The sequence below is a fragment of the Myotis lucifugus genome, unplaced genomic scaffold, assembly GCF_000147115.1.
Source record: "Myotis lucifugus unplaced genomic scaffold, Myoluc2.0 scaffold_9, whole genome shotgun sequence".
Lineage (NCBI taxonomy): Eukaryota > Metazoa > Chordata > Mammalia > Chiroptera > Vespertilionidae > Myotis > Myotis lucifugus.
The window spans coordinates 5,909,075-5,928,471 of NW_005871057.1; the positions used below are offsets into that span (position 1 = coordinate 5,909,075).

The 19,397-nt window shown below is 34.3% G+C and overlaps 1 protein-coding gene across 6 annotated transcripts in view; it reads left to right on the forward strand.

Moving 5' to 3' along the window:
- METTL25 (methyltransferase like 25) overlaps nucleotides 1-19,397 on the forward strand; it is a 91,298-nt gene that overhangs the window by 45,541 nt on the left and 26,360 nt on the right. For all 6 annotated transcript variants that reach the window (XR_002828037.1, XM_006083980.3, XM_023749762.1 and 3 more), the window contains 3 exons: nucleotides 7,206-7,300; nucleotides 10,814-10,843; nucleotides 15,128-15,201. Coding sequence is in view for 5 of the 6 variants with exons in the window: in XM_006083980.3 (XP_006084042.2) it covers nucleotides 7,206-7,300; nucleotides 10,814-10,843; nucleotides 15,128-15,201 (199 nt within the window). In the remaining variant the exon portion in view is untranslated. The remainder of the gene's footprint in view (nucleotides 1-7,205; nucleotides 7,301-10,813; nucleotides 10,844-15,127; nucleotides 15,202-19,397) is intronic.

Below are 19,397 nucleotides of genomic sequence, written 5' to 3' on the forward strand. Positions count from 1 at the left end.
AATATGAGGTGGTATTTCAATGTGGTTTTGATTTGCATTTCCCTGGTGCTTAGTGATGTTGAGCATCTTTTCATATGTCTGTTGGCCATCTGTATGTCTTCTTTAGGAGAAATGTCCTCTGGCCATTTTTTCAAAACAGGATTAAAAAGAACTAACTTACATTTTACTAGTTTTATAAACAAATTTGGATTTGTATACTTTGGAGCAAATGATCTTGAAAAATATTTTGTTATAAATATGTATTCTCACATTTTTCCCCCATGATAGACAAATTTTAAGCAAGTTGTCCAATTTTTTCTCTTTCATCAGTCTGGCACAGTGAATAAATTTTTCATGGGAAGCAACGTGATTTATAATATTAATGTCAACACTGTCTCATTGACTTAATATTTCAGATGTTCCATTTCAAGACTAGACTCTTGATAAAAGATTATACGGAATCTATAAGAACAAGCAGAGGAAACTTGTCTTGCAGAGTGAGAAGTGCCATTGGGAAGCTGCTATCATAGTGTTTGTCAGGCCAACAGTGTTTTCTCTCAGCACCAAACTTTGCCATTATTATAGCCATGCATGAAAATACCAAGACAGTAGTATCTAGACTGATTGCATTAAGAAACAGTGTCTTATGCCCAGCTGGCATGTCTCAGTGGTTGATAAAAGATTATACGGAATCTATAAGAACAAGCAGAGGAAACTTGTCTTGCAGAGTGAGAAGTGCCATTGGGAAGCTGCTATCATAGTGTTTGTCAGGCCAACAGTGTTTTCTCTCAGCACCAAACTTTGCCATTATTATAGCCATGCATGAAAATACCAACCCCTGATCTAGACTGATTGCATTAAGAAACAGTGTTTTATGCCCAGCTGGCATGGCTTAGTGGTTGAGCGTTGACCTATGAACCAGGAGGTCACCTTTCTATTCCAGGTCAGGGCATATGCCTCGGTTGTGAGCTTCATCCCCAGTGTGGGGTGTGCAGGAGGCAACCAGTCAGTGACTCTCTCATCACTGATGCTTCTATCTCTCTGTCCCTCTTCCTTCCTCTCTGAAATTAATAAAAATATATTTTAAAAAAGAAACCATGTTTTATTATAGACATGACTCTGTTAAAGTAATATATATATTCTTAACTGAGTGTTTAGGGGGTTTTTTGTGTATAAGATACTTTACATATTCCCTTGAGATTACATAGCTATACTTTTAACCAAAGGATAAGTGAAGTACCAATGTATTGATGATATAATAGAACTAGAAGTGTAAGAAAAATGAGACACTCTCTAGCTCCTTAGGGAGCTTATGATATAGTGAGGAATTTAGAAGGAATTACATAGAACTTTCATGTATGTTTGAGAGTGATATATTCATGCCCCTATGGATCTTAATCAGCGAGGAACATTAACTATTGAAAAAAATGAATGAAAGAAGTAATGAATGATGAGCATCTAAACCAAGTGCTATTAAAACTAGAAGAGGGAGTAATTCTTCATGAAGGAAAGCTTTCTAAAAAAGGTGACATTTGGTCTTCATTTAGAAAGATGGATGAGATAGGGAAAGAGGTTTTGAGAACGTTGTGGAGAAAGGCATAGAGGCAGAAACTATGTTGTATGTTCTGAGTAAGGCAATTCCATATGGATATATGGCAGAGAGTAAGGTGGGAGTGAAGGTGAAGTTATGAAAATATGAAAAATAAATAATAACAATAAATTTTCTTTAAAAATAAAATATAGCATGAAAGAAAAACAAATTAGGGCCAGATTGTGAGAGCTCTGAATGGTATGCTGAGACCTTTGAATATTATTCAGTAAGAGACAAAGTATACTTTGTTCCATAAAAATATCTTTTATGTATTTGTTTAATGCAAAAGAGTTGCATACATTCATCTACATTTTTTAGCATGGAGCTAGATCAGAGACAGGGAGACTAGTTAGGAAGCAGCTGTGAATGTCAAAGCAAGGATACATTAGATAAGAATCATAGAAGTCAATAACTGCCAGGACTTTTCAAACTGACTTGGTGACAGATGGTGGGGAAATGGGTGGGGGGAGGGGCAATGAGGGGTAAAGATAATGGCAAGGTTTTAGCTTGGTTGATTATATAATGACATATTATTGGGGAAAGATCAGATTTGTGGGCTCAGGAAATTAGTTTGGTTTTGCATATATTTAATTTTAGAAATGTTAAGCAAACAGTTTAAAATTTTTATTTAGAAATTCAGAAAGAAGATACTGGAGATATGTAGAGATTAAATTTAAAGGAGTAGATGTTAATTGCTCAAGAAAAGAATTTAAAGAGTGGAAACAGAAAACTTGCCATAATGTAATATTGAGTACACTAACATTTGAAGAGTGGGCAGAAGAAAGGGCCTTTGAAAAGAAGAACCTGTTATCAAAACCAAAAGAGAAACAAGTTTTAACAGAGAATTTTAATACTATGAAATTTATGGACCGGTCAAATAAAATGATGGCCAAGATTGATTATTTTTGTTGACTTCAGAGATGGCATTCTAAAGAGTGGAAAGCCAGAACAGATTGTATTAGTTTAGTCATTCTCTATTAATTAAATAAACAGTTTCTTTTATCCCACTAAGTACCAGGTAATGTAAAACTCGTAGAAAAATAACTTCATAGTGCAGAAGTAGAAGTAGAAGTAAATACTAATTTTTTAGAATCACAGTCATTATAACATTATTCAAGCACTTATTATGTACTTAGCACTGTTTTAAACCCTTACCTACATTTTTATTTAATATCAAAACTGTTGCAGTAGTTTTCTTCTCTGCATATAGGGAAACTGAGTTATAAAGAGAGTAACTTTCCCAAGATGACACAAAGCTGGTAAGTATGGTAGCCTGTTAAAATAATAAAAACACACGTTGATCAAAGCTGCTATGAAGCAGTGCTAATGGATAGGCTAAAAACATAACATAGCAATGCTAATGAAGAAAAGCTTGGGTAGTGGGGAGGCAAAGTTAAAAAATTAATTGTGAAACTTCCATGAGAATATTGGATATAAGTTTTGCTAGTTTGCTATGACAAGTAATTCTTGAGGTTAAGTTACTTGTTTTATAAACATCTATATTCATTATCACCTATTTTAGCATGTATCTTACTTTTTTCTACAATAGTAGTTCATTCATTCTTTCATTCATTCAAAAATATATATTGAATTTGAGATAGCACCAGTGAACAAAAGAAACAAAAATCCCTGTGTACAGAGAGCTTACATTATATTCTAATGGAGACCAGGGCAATTGTGTGGGTTGGGAGGGGGCTAGACACAATAAACAATAAATAACTTAAGTAAATAATTAAATAGGGAGACAGAGGTAGCCTCATTAAATGGTGAGATTTCAGCAAAGAGTTGAAAAAGGTAAGTGAGTTACAAAGTGGATAGCTGGGGGAAAATCATTCCATACAAGAAGACAATCTGGTGTGTTTGAGGAATAACAAGAAGCCAGAGTGGAGATGAGGGAACAGTAGGAGAGGAGAGGAGAGGAGATAAGAGAGGTCAGAGCTTTGGGTGGAGGGTTGTGTAGAGCTGTGTAGGACACTACAAGTCTTTTACTTTAAGAGAAATGGGAATCAGGGAGTTAAACAAGCAGATGGTACACATCAATTAGAATAATTTGAATTTTGTTTACAAATGGATTATTTACAAAGATACGGGTGAAGAGGAGGGGAAATAGTGTAGAAATTGGCAGCTTACCATGCCTGTGTAAGGGGAGAAAGAAGTAACTGAAACCTTAAAGGAGAATGACTTAAGAATTGGCTGGCTTTAGAGGTGACCTTCAATCAGTGGGTGGCTGCCTCTCAGAGAGGCAGCCAAAAGTATGAATATTCTGACCTTAGTCTTTTCTGTCTCCAATCTTCTACCTCCAGCCGTGGGCAAACTACGGCCTGCGGGCCAGATCCGGCCAGTTTGAAATGAATAAAACTAAAAAAAAAAAGACCGTACCCTTTTATGTAATGATGTTTACTTTGAATTTATATTAGTTCACACAAACACTCCATCCATGCTTTTGTTCTGGCCCTCCGGTCCAGTTTAAGAACCCATTGTGGCCCTCGAGTCAAAAAGTTTGCCCACCCCTGACCTAGACTCACCATTGGTCAAACACAGTCAACAGCTAGATGGTATAGGAACCAATTGACAAAGTCCATGTGAGTCAGCATCCAGAGGGGTACCTCAAATGTATCTATATCATTTGTTGTGACTTGTCTTCCACCTTTCCTCAAATTTCAAAATTTCAAATTTCAGAATTCAGTCTGTCATTATCAAAATTGCGTATATTCTGCAACCTCTACTCTGAAATTTCCTTTATTCTCTTTCTAATAAAAAAACCTAACTTTTTCCTAAAGAAGCACACTTCCCATACACCTCAAGCAGTGGATTTTTCTGTTTCACATACCTTGTGTGAGATAATTAGCTTCCTTAATGCTACTTCTACACTGTGTATCATCTAATGCTATTTGAGAAATCACCCCAAAATTAAATGGCTTAAAGCCACATAATTTTTATTTCTCACAGTTTCTGTGGGTCAAGAATTTGGGAGTAACTTGGGTGTGAGTTTCTTATATTCTTTTTCCTAGAAACAATATACCCCTTTCAATGGAATGAATTTTCTAGAAATACTGTTGCACTTGCAATCTAATATTAAGTAGTAATCTTTTTCAAAGTTTTCTTTAGATTATTACTGAGGTAGGATTGTTCTACCTTTTTCAGGCAAGTAGACATGCTTTTTTCCTAGCAGTATAAGGTGAATTGCAGAGCAGTGATGGTACACTAATTATATCTTTCATTACAAATTCATTGTATATTTTTTAAGTGGGATTCTCTTCACATTTGTGCAATAAGTTAACTTTAGTCTCCTCTTTCCCAGTGTTACAAGTTCATTTTTTAGGCACTTGGTTGAGATATTACAAGTTAGGAAATTGCTAGTATTATCATTTTAAATTATAAGATAAGCTAGTATTATGTTTTTTGGTATTAACTAATTCTTTTAAAACCTAGTTTGTTTCTTTGAGTTTTTTTTCTTTCATTAGATCTTCCCTTAATCTCATGGTTTGCTTCCTCAGTTAAGTCTCTGCTCAAATATCACATCCTCAAAGAAGACTTCTGCATAATTAGGACAGAACTATCCAACTGTGGATACTTTGTGAGTGTTCCTGAGACACGGCTTCCTGCATCCCCTGGGTTTTGCTTCAACATAATCATCATATTCTGATTATTCCAGTTTGACATATAAATTTTGCCATATTCCAAGAGTGCTGAGCTATAAAAAGTTTGGAAAGCATTACATTAAGATAAAGATTTAGATGTGAAGTTGTTCAGACTCAAAGTAACAGTGACAGAGGGATATTTACTTTTCAATCCAGAAGTAGGTGATTGGAGCGGAGCTCTGTAACAGAAAGTCTTCCAAGAACCCAGAATCCTTTTATTTTGTTGCACCATCCTGTGCTGCTCTTGTTTACATGGTCCTAGGTGGCTTGCCCCTCCCTTTGAGCATCTGACCTAGAATTTACACACATCATTTCTGCCCACATTCAGTTCTGCAAAACTTAGTCTTGTAGCTATCCTAATGGCTGCACTTGAGTCTGGGAATTGCAGTCTCTAATCTGAACAGCTAAAAATTGAGTGCTATCTTAATACAAGGGACAAAGAGAGAATGGATGGAGAGGAGGAGGAACTCCATCTTTGTAACGCTTTACCCTTTCCAGTAAAGATCTAGGTGTTTCTATCTATTTGTAAGAAGAAAATTAAACTACTTATAGTAGCCCTTTCATTTAGAAATAATTGTCTGAGTTAAATCATAAAGCCTTCTCAAGCGTCTGTTTCAAGTCATCTTGGAAACAGAGGAAGTGGTCCAGGGTCCCTAGGACCTGGATAAGTTTCAAGGGCTCCATGAGTCCTGTGTAACTGTAAGTGAAGCTGTTTATATATCTTGGAGGTTAAGAGCATGGCCTCTGAAATCAGACTTCCTGGAATTAAATTCAAGCTGTGCCATGTGCTAGATTTGCAGTTTAGGCAAGCAATTCACTTAACCTTTCTGTGCTCAGTTTCCCTATCTGAAACATGAGAATAAGAGTATACCTACTTCATAGAATTGCTGTGGGGACCAGTTAATACATTTAAAACACTTATAATAGTGCTAATAATATTAAATGCTATGTAAATAGTAGCATTATTATTTCCATTCCCGGGAGGTCCATATCTTCTATCTGAATATTAGTAGGGTCTATTATAAATCTTAAGTTATTACCTGAAAGAAAACATTTTCAGGGGCTTATGATCTCTATGAAATTTAAACTTTCTCTATTTTAATCTAAAATCATCTGATCCTACATAGCACAAAAGTTTATTTAATGGAATTTACCTCCATATTTTCTTTTAGAGTTTTCTTGTTTTCAAGTTTTTAGTTCGGTTTTACTTTTTAATCTAATAGAATAATTTCACTTATCACAATTTTCTTTTGTCACAGTTTTGATAAAATTTAAGCTCTTATTTTTCAGGCTTTAATTTAAAATAGAAATTGGTTTTCCTTTTCAAAAACTTTGTAATAGTTCTACAAAAGGTGTTTAAGCATCAGCAAGTTGAATATGTAACTACATCAGTTGGACAAGCAATGAATGTTGATTTTTGTTATTGTTACTTGAACCATAAATGCAATTGAGCCAGATTGAATCACAGTTGAAAATATTTCAGCCTCTTAATATGATGAAAAAAGAAAAGCCTTTACAGCTGTTCTTTTTTTGAAAAGTGAACAGTGGCTGAAAAAAATGATACTTCAACATTGTTAGGAGTGAATTAATATTGTTCTGTAATAAACTGCCAAATGTCATATTTGATAGATCATTTTTCTAGAAAGTCAGGTCAGCAATAAATGTCCAGTATCTCATTAATCATCTACTATACACTGAACATGAAAAGTATTTCTATTTTAAACTGCTTTTGCTAAATCTTACAGAAATAATTTTGGTTGGTTTTAAATTGTTGGCGCTTAAACACCAACAGCTGTTGTTGAGAAAATACCATTTTCATTACATTAATATGCTTTCAATTAAGAATCTGGAATGAACTGTTAAACATTACCACTTTCATGTTGAACTACTGTTTGACTCTCTCAGTGATTGATTTGCTTTCTCAATAGATTATTTACTTTAACTGAAAGAGGAAGAATTTTATTGAAATAATCCATATTTTCCCCCATCTGCAGAATGTACCCAAGAAAAGTGGGGATTTCCAATGTGCCACTATTTAAAGGAAGAGAGATGGTCGTGTGGTCGCAATGCCAGAATGTCAGCATGTTTGGTATGATTGCATTTTTTTCTGGACTAAGAACTTTATCCAGATGTTGCAGAATGTATTGTTTTTGGCTAATACTATGCATTAAATGCCACATTTTGCAGAGCATCATCATTGATGCATTTCAAATTATGGGAAAAAGGACTTTCTCTTCCAACATTATCATTCTACATACAGTATGGTAACAGTTTATAGTTATACTATAATCTACATTATGATACTTAATTTTTAAATATAATTACTTCAGTTGTTATATAAAATGTACCAGCTACCAAGTCTTTTTTTTTAAGATTTTTTATTGATTTTTAGAGAGAGAGGAAGGTGAGAGGGAGAGAGAGAAACTTGGATGTGAGAGCAACATTGATTGGCTACCCCCTGCATGCACCTACTGAAGACCGAGCCTGCAACCTGGGCTTGTGCCTTTACCAGGAATTGAACAAACAACCTTTCAATGCACAGACAATACCCAACCAATTGAGCCACATCAGCCAGGGCAACCAAGTCTTAAACAGAGAATTAGTTCAGTGCTCTATCCACAGCTCTGTGGTGTGTTTGTGTTTATAGAAGATAATTTGGTCTCCTAATTTTTATAGAATAGGAAAAATATTATTAACCTACCTGGAATATGAAATAACTATCTAGTTAAATAAAACCTTTATTGTGCTTGATTTGTCTAATGTCCTTAGACCTAGAACACTTTATCCCATGGTCTTCTCTGGTTTTGGTGCTATAATGGTTTACAAAGGAACAGCTGCAGGTCAAACAGTGCATTATTTTTGTCATCAGAAATTTAAAATATGGTTGATTAAATAATGTGTTTAATGTTCAACACCAAGATAAATTAATATTATAAGACCATTATATCTATGCTAATAACATTGCAATATAAAAAAATGTGTACCAGTGTTCTAAATCATGTATCATAGAATTATTTTAGAAATCTACTTATGCTCAAATAATAATTTATTTTTATATGTCCTCTTAATATTCTTTTTTGCAACCTTATCTTGTTCTCTATTTATATCTGTAAATGATACATGTTCAAGGTCTTGTTAGAATGGCAGGTCATTCTTAGAATGACTTGGTTCCAAGAATGCTGGCAGGCAGGATTCTACCTCATGCCATCAGGTAAGAAATGAAATAGTCTTTCAATATAGGGAGTCTGACTATTCTAACAGAAAAGGCCTAAAGATATTGGCATCGGGGATTTCTCAGTGAAACAGGACCGATTTCACCTTTATGGTGAGGCCCACAATTAATAGTCCTCCCTCATAAGCACAGTGCTTCTACTCAGGTCTGTGATACCCCCATTTGAATTGTCAGTAGACGGCTAAAAATCTAAGAAAGTCTAACAAGAAAGAATCAAGATTCAATAAACAAATAGAAAAAAAAAGCAACTTGGAGGTAATGGACACTATCCAAAAGAAAATAGTTACTAACATCCCAAAGAAAGATAAAAGAATGTATCCACAAAACAGGAATGTACACTATAAGCATAAACATTCAAAGAACTAAAAAGAAGCATTTTTGAAAAGTAAATTCCAAAATATAGAATTTGTAGACCGTGGGAGGCCTCTCTCTAAATTTCATTCCAGTTCCTGCCCACCTGGACTTCTTTTTTTGATGTTAGAGTCATCCTGGAAAGCATAAGGAATATTTCTTGTGGTGCATCTTGTTTTATTGCCTTTTGCTCTACAACTGATCGGTTCCACAAATATTCAAAGCTTAATGGGCTTTTTTATGTTGTAGTTGTTTTTTAAATACCTTTCTGGTGATGCCTTCAGATACATTGTTAAGGGCACTAACCAGAAATAAACTTTTAATTAGATTAGTGCAATCTTGTAAACATACTTTAAGCCTAACAAAACTGCAAAATATTTTTTGTATGAAGTGAATACTTGCTATATTGTCTTCATTATCTTTATTTATTGGCCAAGGGAAATATTAATATTTGTAAGACACTTCTTATTACCTATGTGATTATCTTTTATTATGTAATCAAAGTTTATAATTTGTATTTCTAAAATAAACTCATCAGCAACACATACCAAAAGTAGCCTTGTGTTATGTGATATTTTATTGACATCAAATAACTTATTGTTAAAAACTATTTTGTATTCAGTTCAGCCTTTTAGCAAAAGCCATAATGAAAATCTAATTTGAAATTGGTACAAGTACTATAAATGAAAACTCATTGTTTTCTTCAATAATAAACCTGTTTTGGGTCTCTTTCTCTTTAATAGAAAAATTATATAATTATCTCCTGTATTCATAAAACTCTGGCACTAGATATTCAGTGAAGATACCCTTCAAGTCAATGGGAAAATTACATATTTTCTAAAATAATTTCTGTAAAACAAATTTTCATACAATGAACTCTTCTTCCCAGTGAATCTACATGGTATGAAGTATGAGAAGTAAATTAGAGTTCACAGAGCAAGTTTTATGTCCCCGCTCAGCTGCTAACTAGCTATGTTACTTTACCTCGTCAGTGACCTTGTGCATCTGCGAAAATTGCACTTAACAAGATATTTTGTAAATTATTCTTCAGTTTTATAATTATATGATGATTCAGCTATATCTAAAAAGTATTATTTATCAAAACAGAAATCTGAAGCAAATATGGGTATTTTAAATTTGAATAGAAAGTATATGCAGATCCATTATGTTTTTGGTACTTTTCTTTATATTTGAAATATTTTCTAATTAAAATGTCAGTTAAAATATTTTAATCTAAATTATTTCTGTAAAAAATCAATAAAATATATATTTTAAAAAAAAATGAAAGTTTCAGCAGGCTCTATTCCACATTTAAATTCTAATAAATCTTTCATATTTATCTTTTATATATTGGGTTAAGAGTATTTTTTAGAAATATTAGGAAATTTTTGTAAAAATATTTTGGATCTTAAGAAGATACAAATTTAAAATCAACTACATATAAAATTATAAAAATATGTATTAACTTTCTCTTCTACTTGGCACTTGATCATGTATGAATTTGAGTTGAATTTGCAGACCAAAAATGTATGTACTTTTCTAAACTAAATGTTTAATTATAATCTGTTCATTTTTTTAATGAGAGATGTATTCTATGTTTACAAAAAATTAGAAGAAAACAGCTTAAAAGTAGTATATAAATGTCTATGTATATGCATAAGAATAGCTCTGGATTTATCTGATTGTTTTAGCTACCCTAAAAGTGAGCCAAGAATATGTCATTTCATTTCTTTCCTGTTTTCTAATGCCTTCTAAAATTCAAGGATTATATACAGTAGGGGTGTGTGTTTGTGTATGTGACACACGTATATTATAAATCAGCCCTAAATTATATAAGTAAACTAGTTAACATTCCTTAATGATGTTAACACTTTTAAGTGTATAAACATACATGTTATCACTTAATTAATCTTTTTAAATGTCACTTTTACAAGCCCTTATACAGTATGTTTATAAGTCTTATATGATAAGACTAAATATATCAGCCGTCTTAGTCTTATTTTTTTTTTCTCCTTAAAGGCACTGGAGCGGGTTGCAGTTGGCCAAGGGGTAAGTTATCTGGTGTTTATATGATTCAGCTGATGAACACGATAGTTTTCTCTCAGGTGCTCCTCATACTTGACCTGCTGATGAACTTAAAACCTGATGGATTTTCATAAATATCACCTCTTTTTTGTCACCTCCTCAATTTTATATTTATACTTCTTTTTATAAGTTTACATTAAAACATAAGTGAACTTTCAGAAAAAGTAAATTGAACTTTTAGGAAGACTTCCACATTGTACTCTTGTATTGTCTTATTTCTTCATAATGTACTAACCAGTCTTTAAATATTTCTAAAGAATGCTATCACTGACTATCAGGCTTTTAATAGGCTCAGTTTAAGCAAGAAAACCAAGGAATAGTATTAAATTTATTTTCTGACTGTAATCCAAAATACATATTACAATTAGTTGTTTTTAACTTTTTTCTTTATTGTCTTGATTATTCATTAATTGCAACAGCCAAATAGGTTTACACACAAATACGGAAGTTAAATGTATCACCAAAATATCCATATAACTTCCTAATCCTCCACCTTAAATTCATGAAACATGCTAGGAATTTTTAAAATTATTTTTAAGAGTTCTTTTTAAACTTTTCACAAAATTTTTCTTGTTGGACTTAAATTTTAGAAACCTCTCTTTGCTTCTCTTCAAGAATCATATGTCAATTTAAATTTTTTAAATAGTAAGCTTAAAATAATAGCAACAAGTATCATTTACTAAGTGCTTACCCTAGACCAGGCACGATACTAAAAACTTTGTTTTAAATGTCACCATCTAAAAATTGATAAAAACTGAATTTTTGAAGGCATTAGAGCATATTGTTTGGGCTTGTGCTTTAATCTTCAACTACTAGTTACTTTTTCTCTTCAATAGTTACTTGTTTAGTGACCTTGGACACATGTCATAATTTCTCTGTAGCTTAATTTTTTATCTGTAAAATAGGAATAATAACAGTAATAATGGGAATAGAAATAATACCTTCTTCATAGAGTTGTGAGAATTAAATGAATGAAAAATGTATAGCACATGGTAAATGCTCAATAAATGTCAACTGCTGTTGCTCTTATGGATAATTAATAATTATGGTTATGAAAATAATATTTAAATCTAACACAAAGGATACAAAGCATTATTCAAAGTTTTCTTCATCAACTGAAGCATACTATATGCATAGTATTATGAGATAGGTACTATTATTATCCTGTGATACATTTGAGGAAACTGTTAAGTAGTGAACCCTGAGATTTGAATCTCTGACTTTGAAGCCCAAGCCCTTAACTCCTCTACTGCATATCAACTTAGTGGTTCCCTAGGAGCCTGGAAGATGAAAGTGCCTTTATCATAATAATGCCCCAAAGCACTTGTATGATGTTTTTCAATTTCCCAAATACTTGTTCATGTTTACAATCAATCTTATGAGTTGGGTATTATACCAAACTTACATAACATGATACCCAGCAGAATTTTAATAATGTATTCCAGCTCCCTTAGTTAATTGCAGTCCCAACTTCCAGTTTAGTACCTTTTCCACAAGACCTGTAAAATGCATGTCATACACACACACACACACACACACACACACACACCCTCTAATGGTGCACTCTTTCTGCTCCCTTCCATTTTAACATGCATTAAAGCGTAAAGTTGATTTATCACTTGTGAAGGAAAGAAAGTAAAATCTGAGCCACATCCAGTTTATTCCTGGAATAGTCAGGCCTAGGCTGCTTAAATGTTGACAATGTTGACTCCCTTCCCACCTACCCCCTTCTGTATTTACCAGGATAGTCCTAGTTATTCCAGGAATGCACATTTGAAGGCACTTCATTACTCTCTTCCCTTCCTCTTACGAAACAGCTGTAAAGTTCTTATTTACTCAGAGTGACTTGGGAATGATGATTTATTCCATCCTGTTTGTATTTTTCTATGTCCCATTTCTTTATGTTCTCTTATTAAAATGCATTTCTTGATCTTACTTATAGTTCTTCTACAATTGATTTTTAATAACAATGTAAATATACACTTATTTCTCAGTTATCTTGATATAATTTTATATAATTTTCAAAAGCATGGCAAAGGAGAGCTTTAACTATTTTAGGAGTTTTATATAAAAGTCACATAAAATTAAAGTCCCCATCTCTTACACCTAATCAAATTAAGAACTTTGTAAGCCACTTGTAATACTAATATTTCACTTTGTGTAATAATATATTTCCCAAAATGCCTTGAATTTTAATAGAACAATATAAGAGTAGGTGTCAATAGATGAAAAGTGATTTCAGCATTTTTGTGAGAGAACTGAAGGATATTTAGGGGGAGGAGAAGTGAGACACAGATGATAAAGTAGAAATTTTGGGTACTGCAGAAATAAATTACTCAAAATTAAAAATATATCCAAAGATTGGAAATTTTGAATAAAATGTTTTGAAGTATGAATGTTTGGAATATGAAATGTTTCAGGAAAGGAAAGTGGAAGTCTCAAGGAGTTGCATTTGGAAAAAAAATTTATATAAGAAATGTGCCTTTTAAAGGTTATAAATTTTTGTGTGGGCACTCAAGTGTGTGTGTATGTCTGCTTTTAGTGAGTTATTGCAAGAATCAAGACAGGGGCTGGTATTCCTAATGCCATTCTTACTAGAATCACCCTCCACACTACTCCCACCATCCAGAAAAGATACACATGTTCATTCAAAGTGCTCTATTAGGATCCTACAAGACATTCTTCAATGACTTAAGAAGGTGGTACCATCAGGCGAAGACCCAAGATATAATGGTGGACCTTCAACTCTCAATTTGTGGTGTTTTGAGTCTCAGCATCTGGGGCCCGCTGTGTAGGAACTTCACATTAGATAGGGGAGAGGGACAACAAGTAGGTTTTCTTCCTGAGCACACAGGCGCAATTTATTTTGTGCTAAACTCCATCTTAATCCAAACATTCCAGTCAAAACAGATGAAAATAACAATGTTTGGTCTTTCATGAAAAATAGGAGTTACAAAAGGATAACTCAGTGAATATATACATTTCACTGAACTCTTATCTTTAAAACTGTATCAAGTCATTGGACAGTTTTTAGATTTTATCTTATTTGAGTTCTCAAAAGCAGTTAATATTGTTGACTTCCCTCCATTCTTGCTTCTTTTTCTTTTTTTCTAATAGTAACTTTGCATGGAAGCTGATATTATTTTGAGTTTGATTTTTCTCTACTCAGTATTAACAGATCTTTGGGGATGTGAATGGAGTTTAATGAATTTCATAGTTTCTTGGATTAAAAGTACCTATTGCATTGCTACTGTAAAATACCCTTTTCTCTGTGCACTCTTTCTCTGTGTTGACACTTGAACAATATGGGTTTGAACTCTATGGATCCACTTTTATGTGAATTTTTTTTTCAATAAATTCCTGTACTGTTTTCTAGCCATGGTTGGGAGTCCATGGGTGTGGAGGGCCAACCATGTGCATTGATCTCTGCCATTTTATATAAGGGACTTAAGCATCCACAGATTTTGGTATCTGCAGGGGGTCCTGGAACCAATCCCCCTCATATTACTGAGGGATAGCTTAAGTTTTGGGAAACTTAAAAGTTATACACAGATTTTTGACTGTGTGGAGGTCATTGCCCCTAACCCTAATGTTTTCAAGCGTCAACTATATATACTGTTTTTACCTCCTCCTTCTGTGAAACTTTTACCTCCTCCTTCTGTGAAACTATCATGCTTCATTGGGGCCCTTGTCTTCATCCATTCCTTTTTTCCTTTGGGGAAACCTTTGCACCTTCATGGACACCTCCTACCTCTTTTTCCCCAGGAAATGAGGCCTTGCCAAGACTTCAATCTCTGATACTATGTTGATTCCAAGATTCTTTTTTTTAAGCCTACAAGTAGCCAATGCTATGATCATTCAGGCCTCAGACATATTTTTAATGTGACCTTACCTAGGGTAGTACCATCTCTTTCTGGGTGTTGATCCTAGATAATATCATCTCTAAACCACCACCATTAGGACAAAGCCACATTCTCTTTCACATATATTCTGTCTTACTGCTGTCTTACACAGATTTGGCTGATTATGAAAGTTTATTTCTACATATTTAACTGATACGCACTCCATTTGGAATGTTAGCTCATTTTTCTTTGGTAACATTTTAACTTAGAATGGAAAAATTATAAAAAATTGTATCTTAGGTTTCACATCAGGTTTTTAACATTCACTTATGGTCCCAACTCTCTTGTATTGATTTGATTTCTGTTATTTGTTTCTTGTGTTTATATATGTCTACATTTTTTTCAGCTGCCTACTGAATCACTCTTCTATCGTGCTGTCCTTCAGGATATTATTAAAGATTGTTATGGCATCACCAAATGGTATGAGGATTTTATTTTAATAAGAATAACTGCTGTATTGTATGTGAAGTGGCTTTTAGTTTGCAGGTAAATTTATTCAGGGTCACTTTATTGGTAGGAAAAGCTTTTAATTTGAGCATAATTTCAGTAAGTAACAAAGAAGTATGCAATAACTGTATCTGGGTTAATCATTAAAGTGAAGGCTCAAATGATTCCTTTTTGTTGTGAAAGATTGTTATAATAATAAAGTAATATATGCAAAATGTACTTTAGAATTTTAGTAGTATTGAAATGTTATATATAAGTAATTTGGTGAATATATTATTGGAGCAGGAGTTATATTTAAAATGTTACACAACTGCCATAACTGGTTTGGCTCAGTGGATAGAGCATTGGCCTGCAGACTGAAGGGTCTCAGGTTCGATTCCAGTCAAGGGCATGTACCTTGGTTGCAGGCACATCCCCAGTAGGGGGTGTGCAGGAGGCAGCTGATCGATATTTCTCTCTCATTGATTTTCTAACTCTATCCCTCTCCCTTCCTCTCTATAAAAAATCAATAAAATATATTTAAAAAAATAAAAAAATAAGATGTTACACAACTAATACTGCATTAACCACTTAGCCAGTTAGAACAGATGTTGATTATAAACATTTTGGCCATTCGTGTATCTACTGGTAGAACTGTAGCCCTACATATGCTTTTGTTACTGTTTCTGATTTCCCCAAATAATGCCTTGCTTATGCAAAAGCAAGGGGTTGGAGAATTTTTCCATAATATTGATGTAATAACTGCTGTACTCAAGAATACATTTGTAATCCTAGCAAGTTTTATGAATGTCTTCTTTTTAATTATAATTTTAGGATTTTTATAGCCAACTGATTTTAATAGGATTATTCTTCAAATTACGATAAGGAAACTTTCAGGTTCTCAAAAACTAATTTACACATATTAATGAAGATAGAAGCTACTTTAGATTAGCTATTATTTCTCTGTGAAAGGAAATCATTTTTTACTGAAAGACTTTACGACACAAATATCTGCATATACTGTTGGTTTCAACTGTCTTTTCTATGTAGATAACTCCCAAATCTGTATCCTAATCTCCATTCTCTTTTCCATCTACTAGAGGCCCAGTGCACGAGATTCGTGCACTAGTGGGGGGTGTCCCTCAGCCCGGCCTGTGCCCTCTTGCAGTCCAGGACCCCTCAGGCTATGTCCACCTGCCGGCTTAGGGCACTCAGACATCCCTCTCACAGTCAGGGACTCTTGCAGTCCAGGACTCCTCACTCCTTACTGTCTGCCTGCAGTGGAGGTGAGAGAGGCTTCAGCCACTGCAGCTGCGCTCGCCAGCTGTGAACCCAGTTTCTGGCTGAGTGGCGCTCCCCCTGTGGAAGCACACTGACCACCAGGGGGCAGCTCCTGCATTGAGTGCCTGCCCCCTGGTGGTCAGTGTGCATCATAGCGACCGGTCATTCTGCCGTTTGGTCGATTTGCATATCAGGGTTTTATTATATAGGATTTACCAATCTTTAAAATGTCTATAAGCGAATTTCTTGTTTTCCTGAGAACTAGCTCTGTCTCTTGACCCCACCCCATGATGCAAACCTTGTTGAAAAATGTCTCAAAGTTTTGCAAATCATGTCCACTCAAATATTGATTATCTGCTTTCTTTTAAGACCTCAAATCTGTTCACTAATTTGTTTATTAATGACCAGTTAAAATCATCTACATTCTTTTCTAAACCTTATTCTTACTTAAAAATTTAAATCTCTTCAACCTTCCACATTCCTGCTTTCCTTTACTAATCAAAAGATGGGTGGTATTTGTTAGGATGACTTTCATCCCAGAGCTTCATTGATTTCACCCACATTTGGCCATGATAATTGCTTTTCTCCAAACTCTCTTTCTCATTATCTTCCATTAAGCTGCATTCCTCTAAGTTTCTTTGCCTACTCTAAACATTTATCTATTTTCTTTAAGGGTCTTTCTCCTTAATCATCCCCTAAGTATATCTAGGTATTCTCTAATGTTTTGTACAAAGCCTCCATCTCTTATCTCTTTATATTTCCTCTCAGTAATTACCCTCACAACAAATACCTTGAATCCTGTATCCAGCTCCACCTCTTTTGAGAACTTCAAATCTACATTCCTCAATTTTATCTCAACAACTTCTCTTAAGTACCTCATGAATACATCAGATTCAGCCATGTGCAAAAACCAAAGTCAACTTCCAACCAATTCTATTCCTCTTTTCCACTTTCTTTTTTTTAAATGTTTTTATTGATTTCAGAGAGGAAGGGAGAGGGAGAGAGAGAGAGAGAGACATCAATGATAATAGAGAATCATTGATTGGCTGCCTCCTGCATGCCCCACACTGGGGATCGAGCCCACAACCCGGGCATGTGCTCTGACCCAGAATCCAACCCTGATCTCCTGGTTTCTAGGTCAATGTTCAACCACTGAGCCACACCAGCTGGGCTTTTCCACTGTCTTGACATTTTTCATTTCTGAGAACAGTATGACCATTAGCCACGTTTAGAAATCTTAAAATGATATCTGATTCTATTCTTTTAAAAATATATATATATATATATTCTTATTGATATCAGAGAGGAAGGGAGAGAGAGAGAGATAGAAACAGCAATGATGAGAACCATTGATTGGCTGCCTCCTGCATCGCCCCTACTGGGGATCGAGCCTGCAACCCAGGCATGTACCTTGACCAGGACTCAAACCGTGACCTCCTAGTTCATAGTTTGAAGCTCAACCACTGAGCCACGCCAGCCGGACTGATTCTGTCCTTTTCTCACCATGAAATCACACCTTCTAATTATTTGTCGAGACTTTCACATGTTATTTTTTTTAGCCTAGTAGTTGTTTATTGTGTGACAGGCAGCCTATTAGGTTCTGGATATATAGGATATAGTGTCCACACAGCAGTACTTCATATTCTAGGATGACATGTGCAAAAAGTAAAGAAAATTATAGAAACCTACTTCCAATAACAGTCGGCTAGATAATTAGGGTCAAACCTCCTTGTGAGAAAAACTAAAAACACTGGATATATGCATGCATGGCCCTGTGTGTATGGTGTGTGTGTACATGTGTGCGTTTAAATTTGTTTTGAATTGATTTGAGAACATTAGAGACTGATCAAGGAAGTTTAAATTAAGGGCAAATATCTAGGAGAAGATGGTAACCAAGAGAAATGAGCTCAGCTTTTAGGGCTGCATTTTCCCAGAAGCATCTGTGAATTCTTAAATAAGCAGCTGTTTGCCAGTCAACAGAGTGGGCAGAGAAGGTCATTACAGCTTTCAATAGAATAACAGTTCCAGTGAGAGAAAAGTTAAGAGTTCATGGCCTACCTAGGATGAAGACCGTGTAGGCCGGGTAAAACATCCACATTTGTTAGGTCTCTGGAGGTTCACACTGTATGAGTAAGGGTGAAGTAGACATAAATAGTCCTAAAATGGACTAGAGCCCCACTTGGAATTAAACTGTGATTAAAGTATTTTATTTTAGTTCTTTTTTTATTTTTCAATCCCAGTTCACATTCAATATTATTTTACATTTATTTCAATTGTACAACATAGTGGATAATTATTTATATAATTTACAAAGTGATCCCCCCAATAACTCTAGTACCCACCTGGAACTATACATAGTTATTACAGTATTATTGACTATATACCCATGACTATTTTGTAATTATCAATTTGTACTTTTTAATTCCTTAACCATTTTCACCCAGCCCCCAAAGTCCCTTTCCCATCTGGAGATATCAGCTTGTTCTCTGTATCTATGAGTCTGTTTCTGTTTTTATTTGTTTGCTTTCTTGTTTTGTTATTTAGATTCCACATATAAGAGAAATCATATGGCATTTGACTTACTCTGTCTGATATTTTTCACTTTAGTGTAATACCTTCTAGATCTATCCATGTTGTTGCAAATGGTAAGATTTCATTCTTTGTATGACCAAGTAATATTCCATTGTATATATGTACCACATCTTCATTATCCATTTGTCTATTGATGGGCACTTAGGTTGCTTGCATATTTTGGCTATTGTAAATAACACTGTAATGAGCATAGGGATACATTATCTAGTAAAGTTGACAATCCTATATAATAAAAGGCTAATATGCAAATTGTTCCCTCGGGAGTTCAAGCAACCGGAAGTTCAACAGCTCGTTATGATGTGTGCTGACCACCAGAG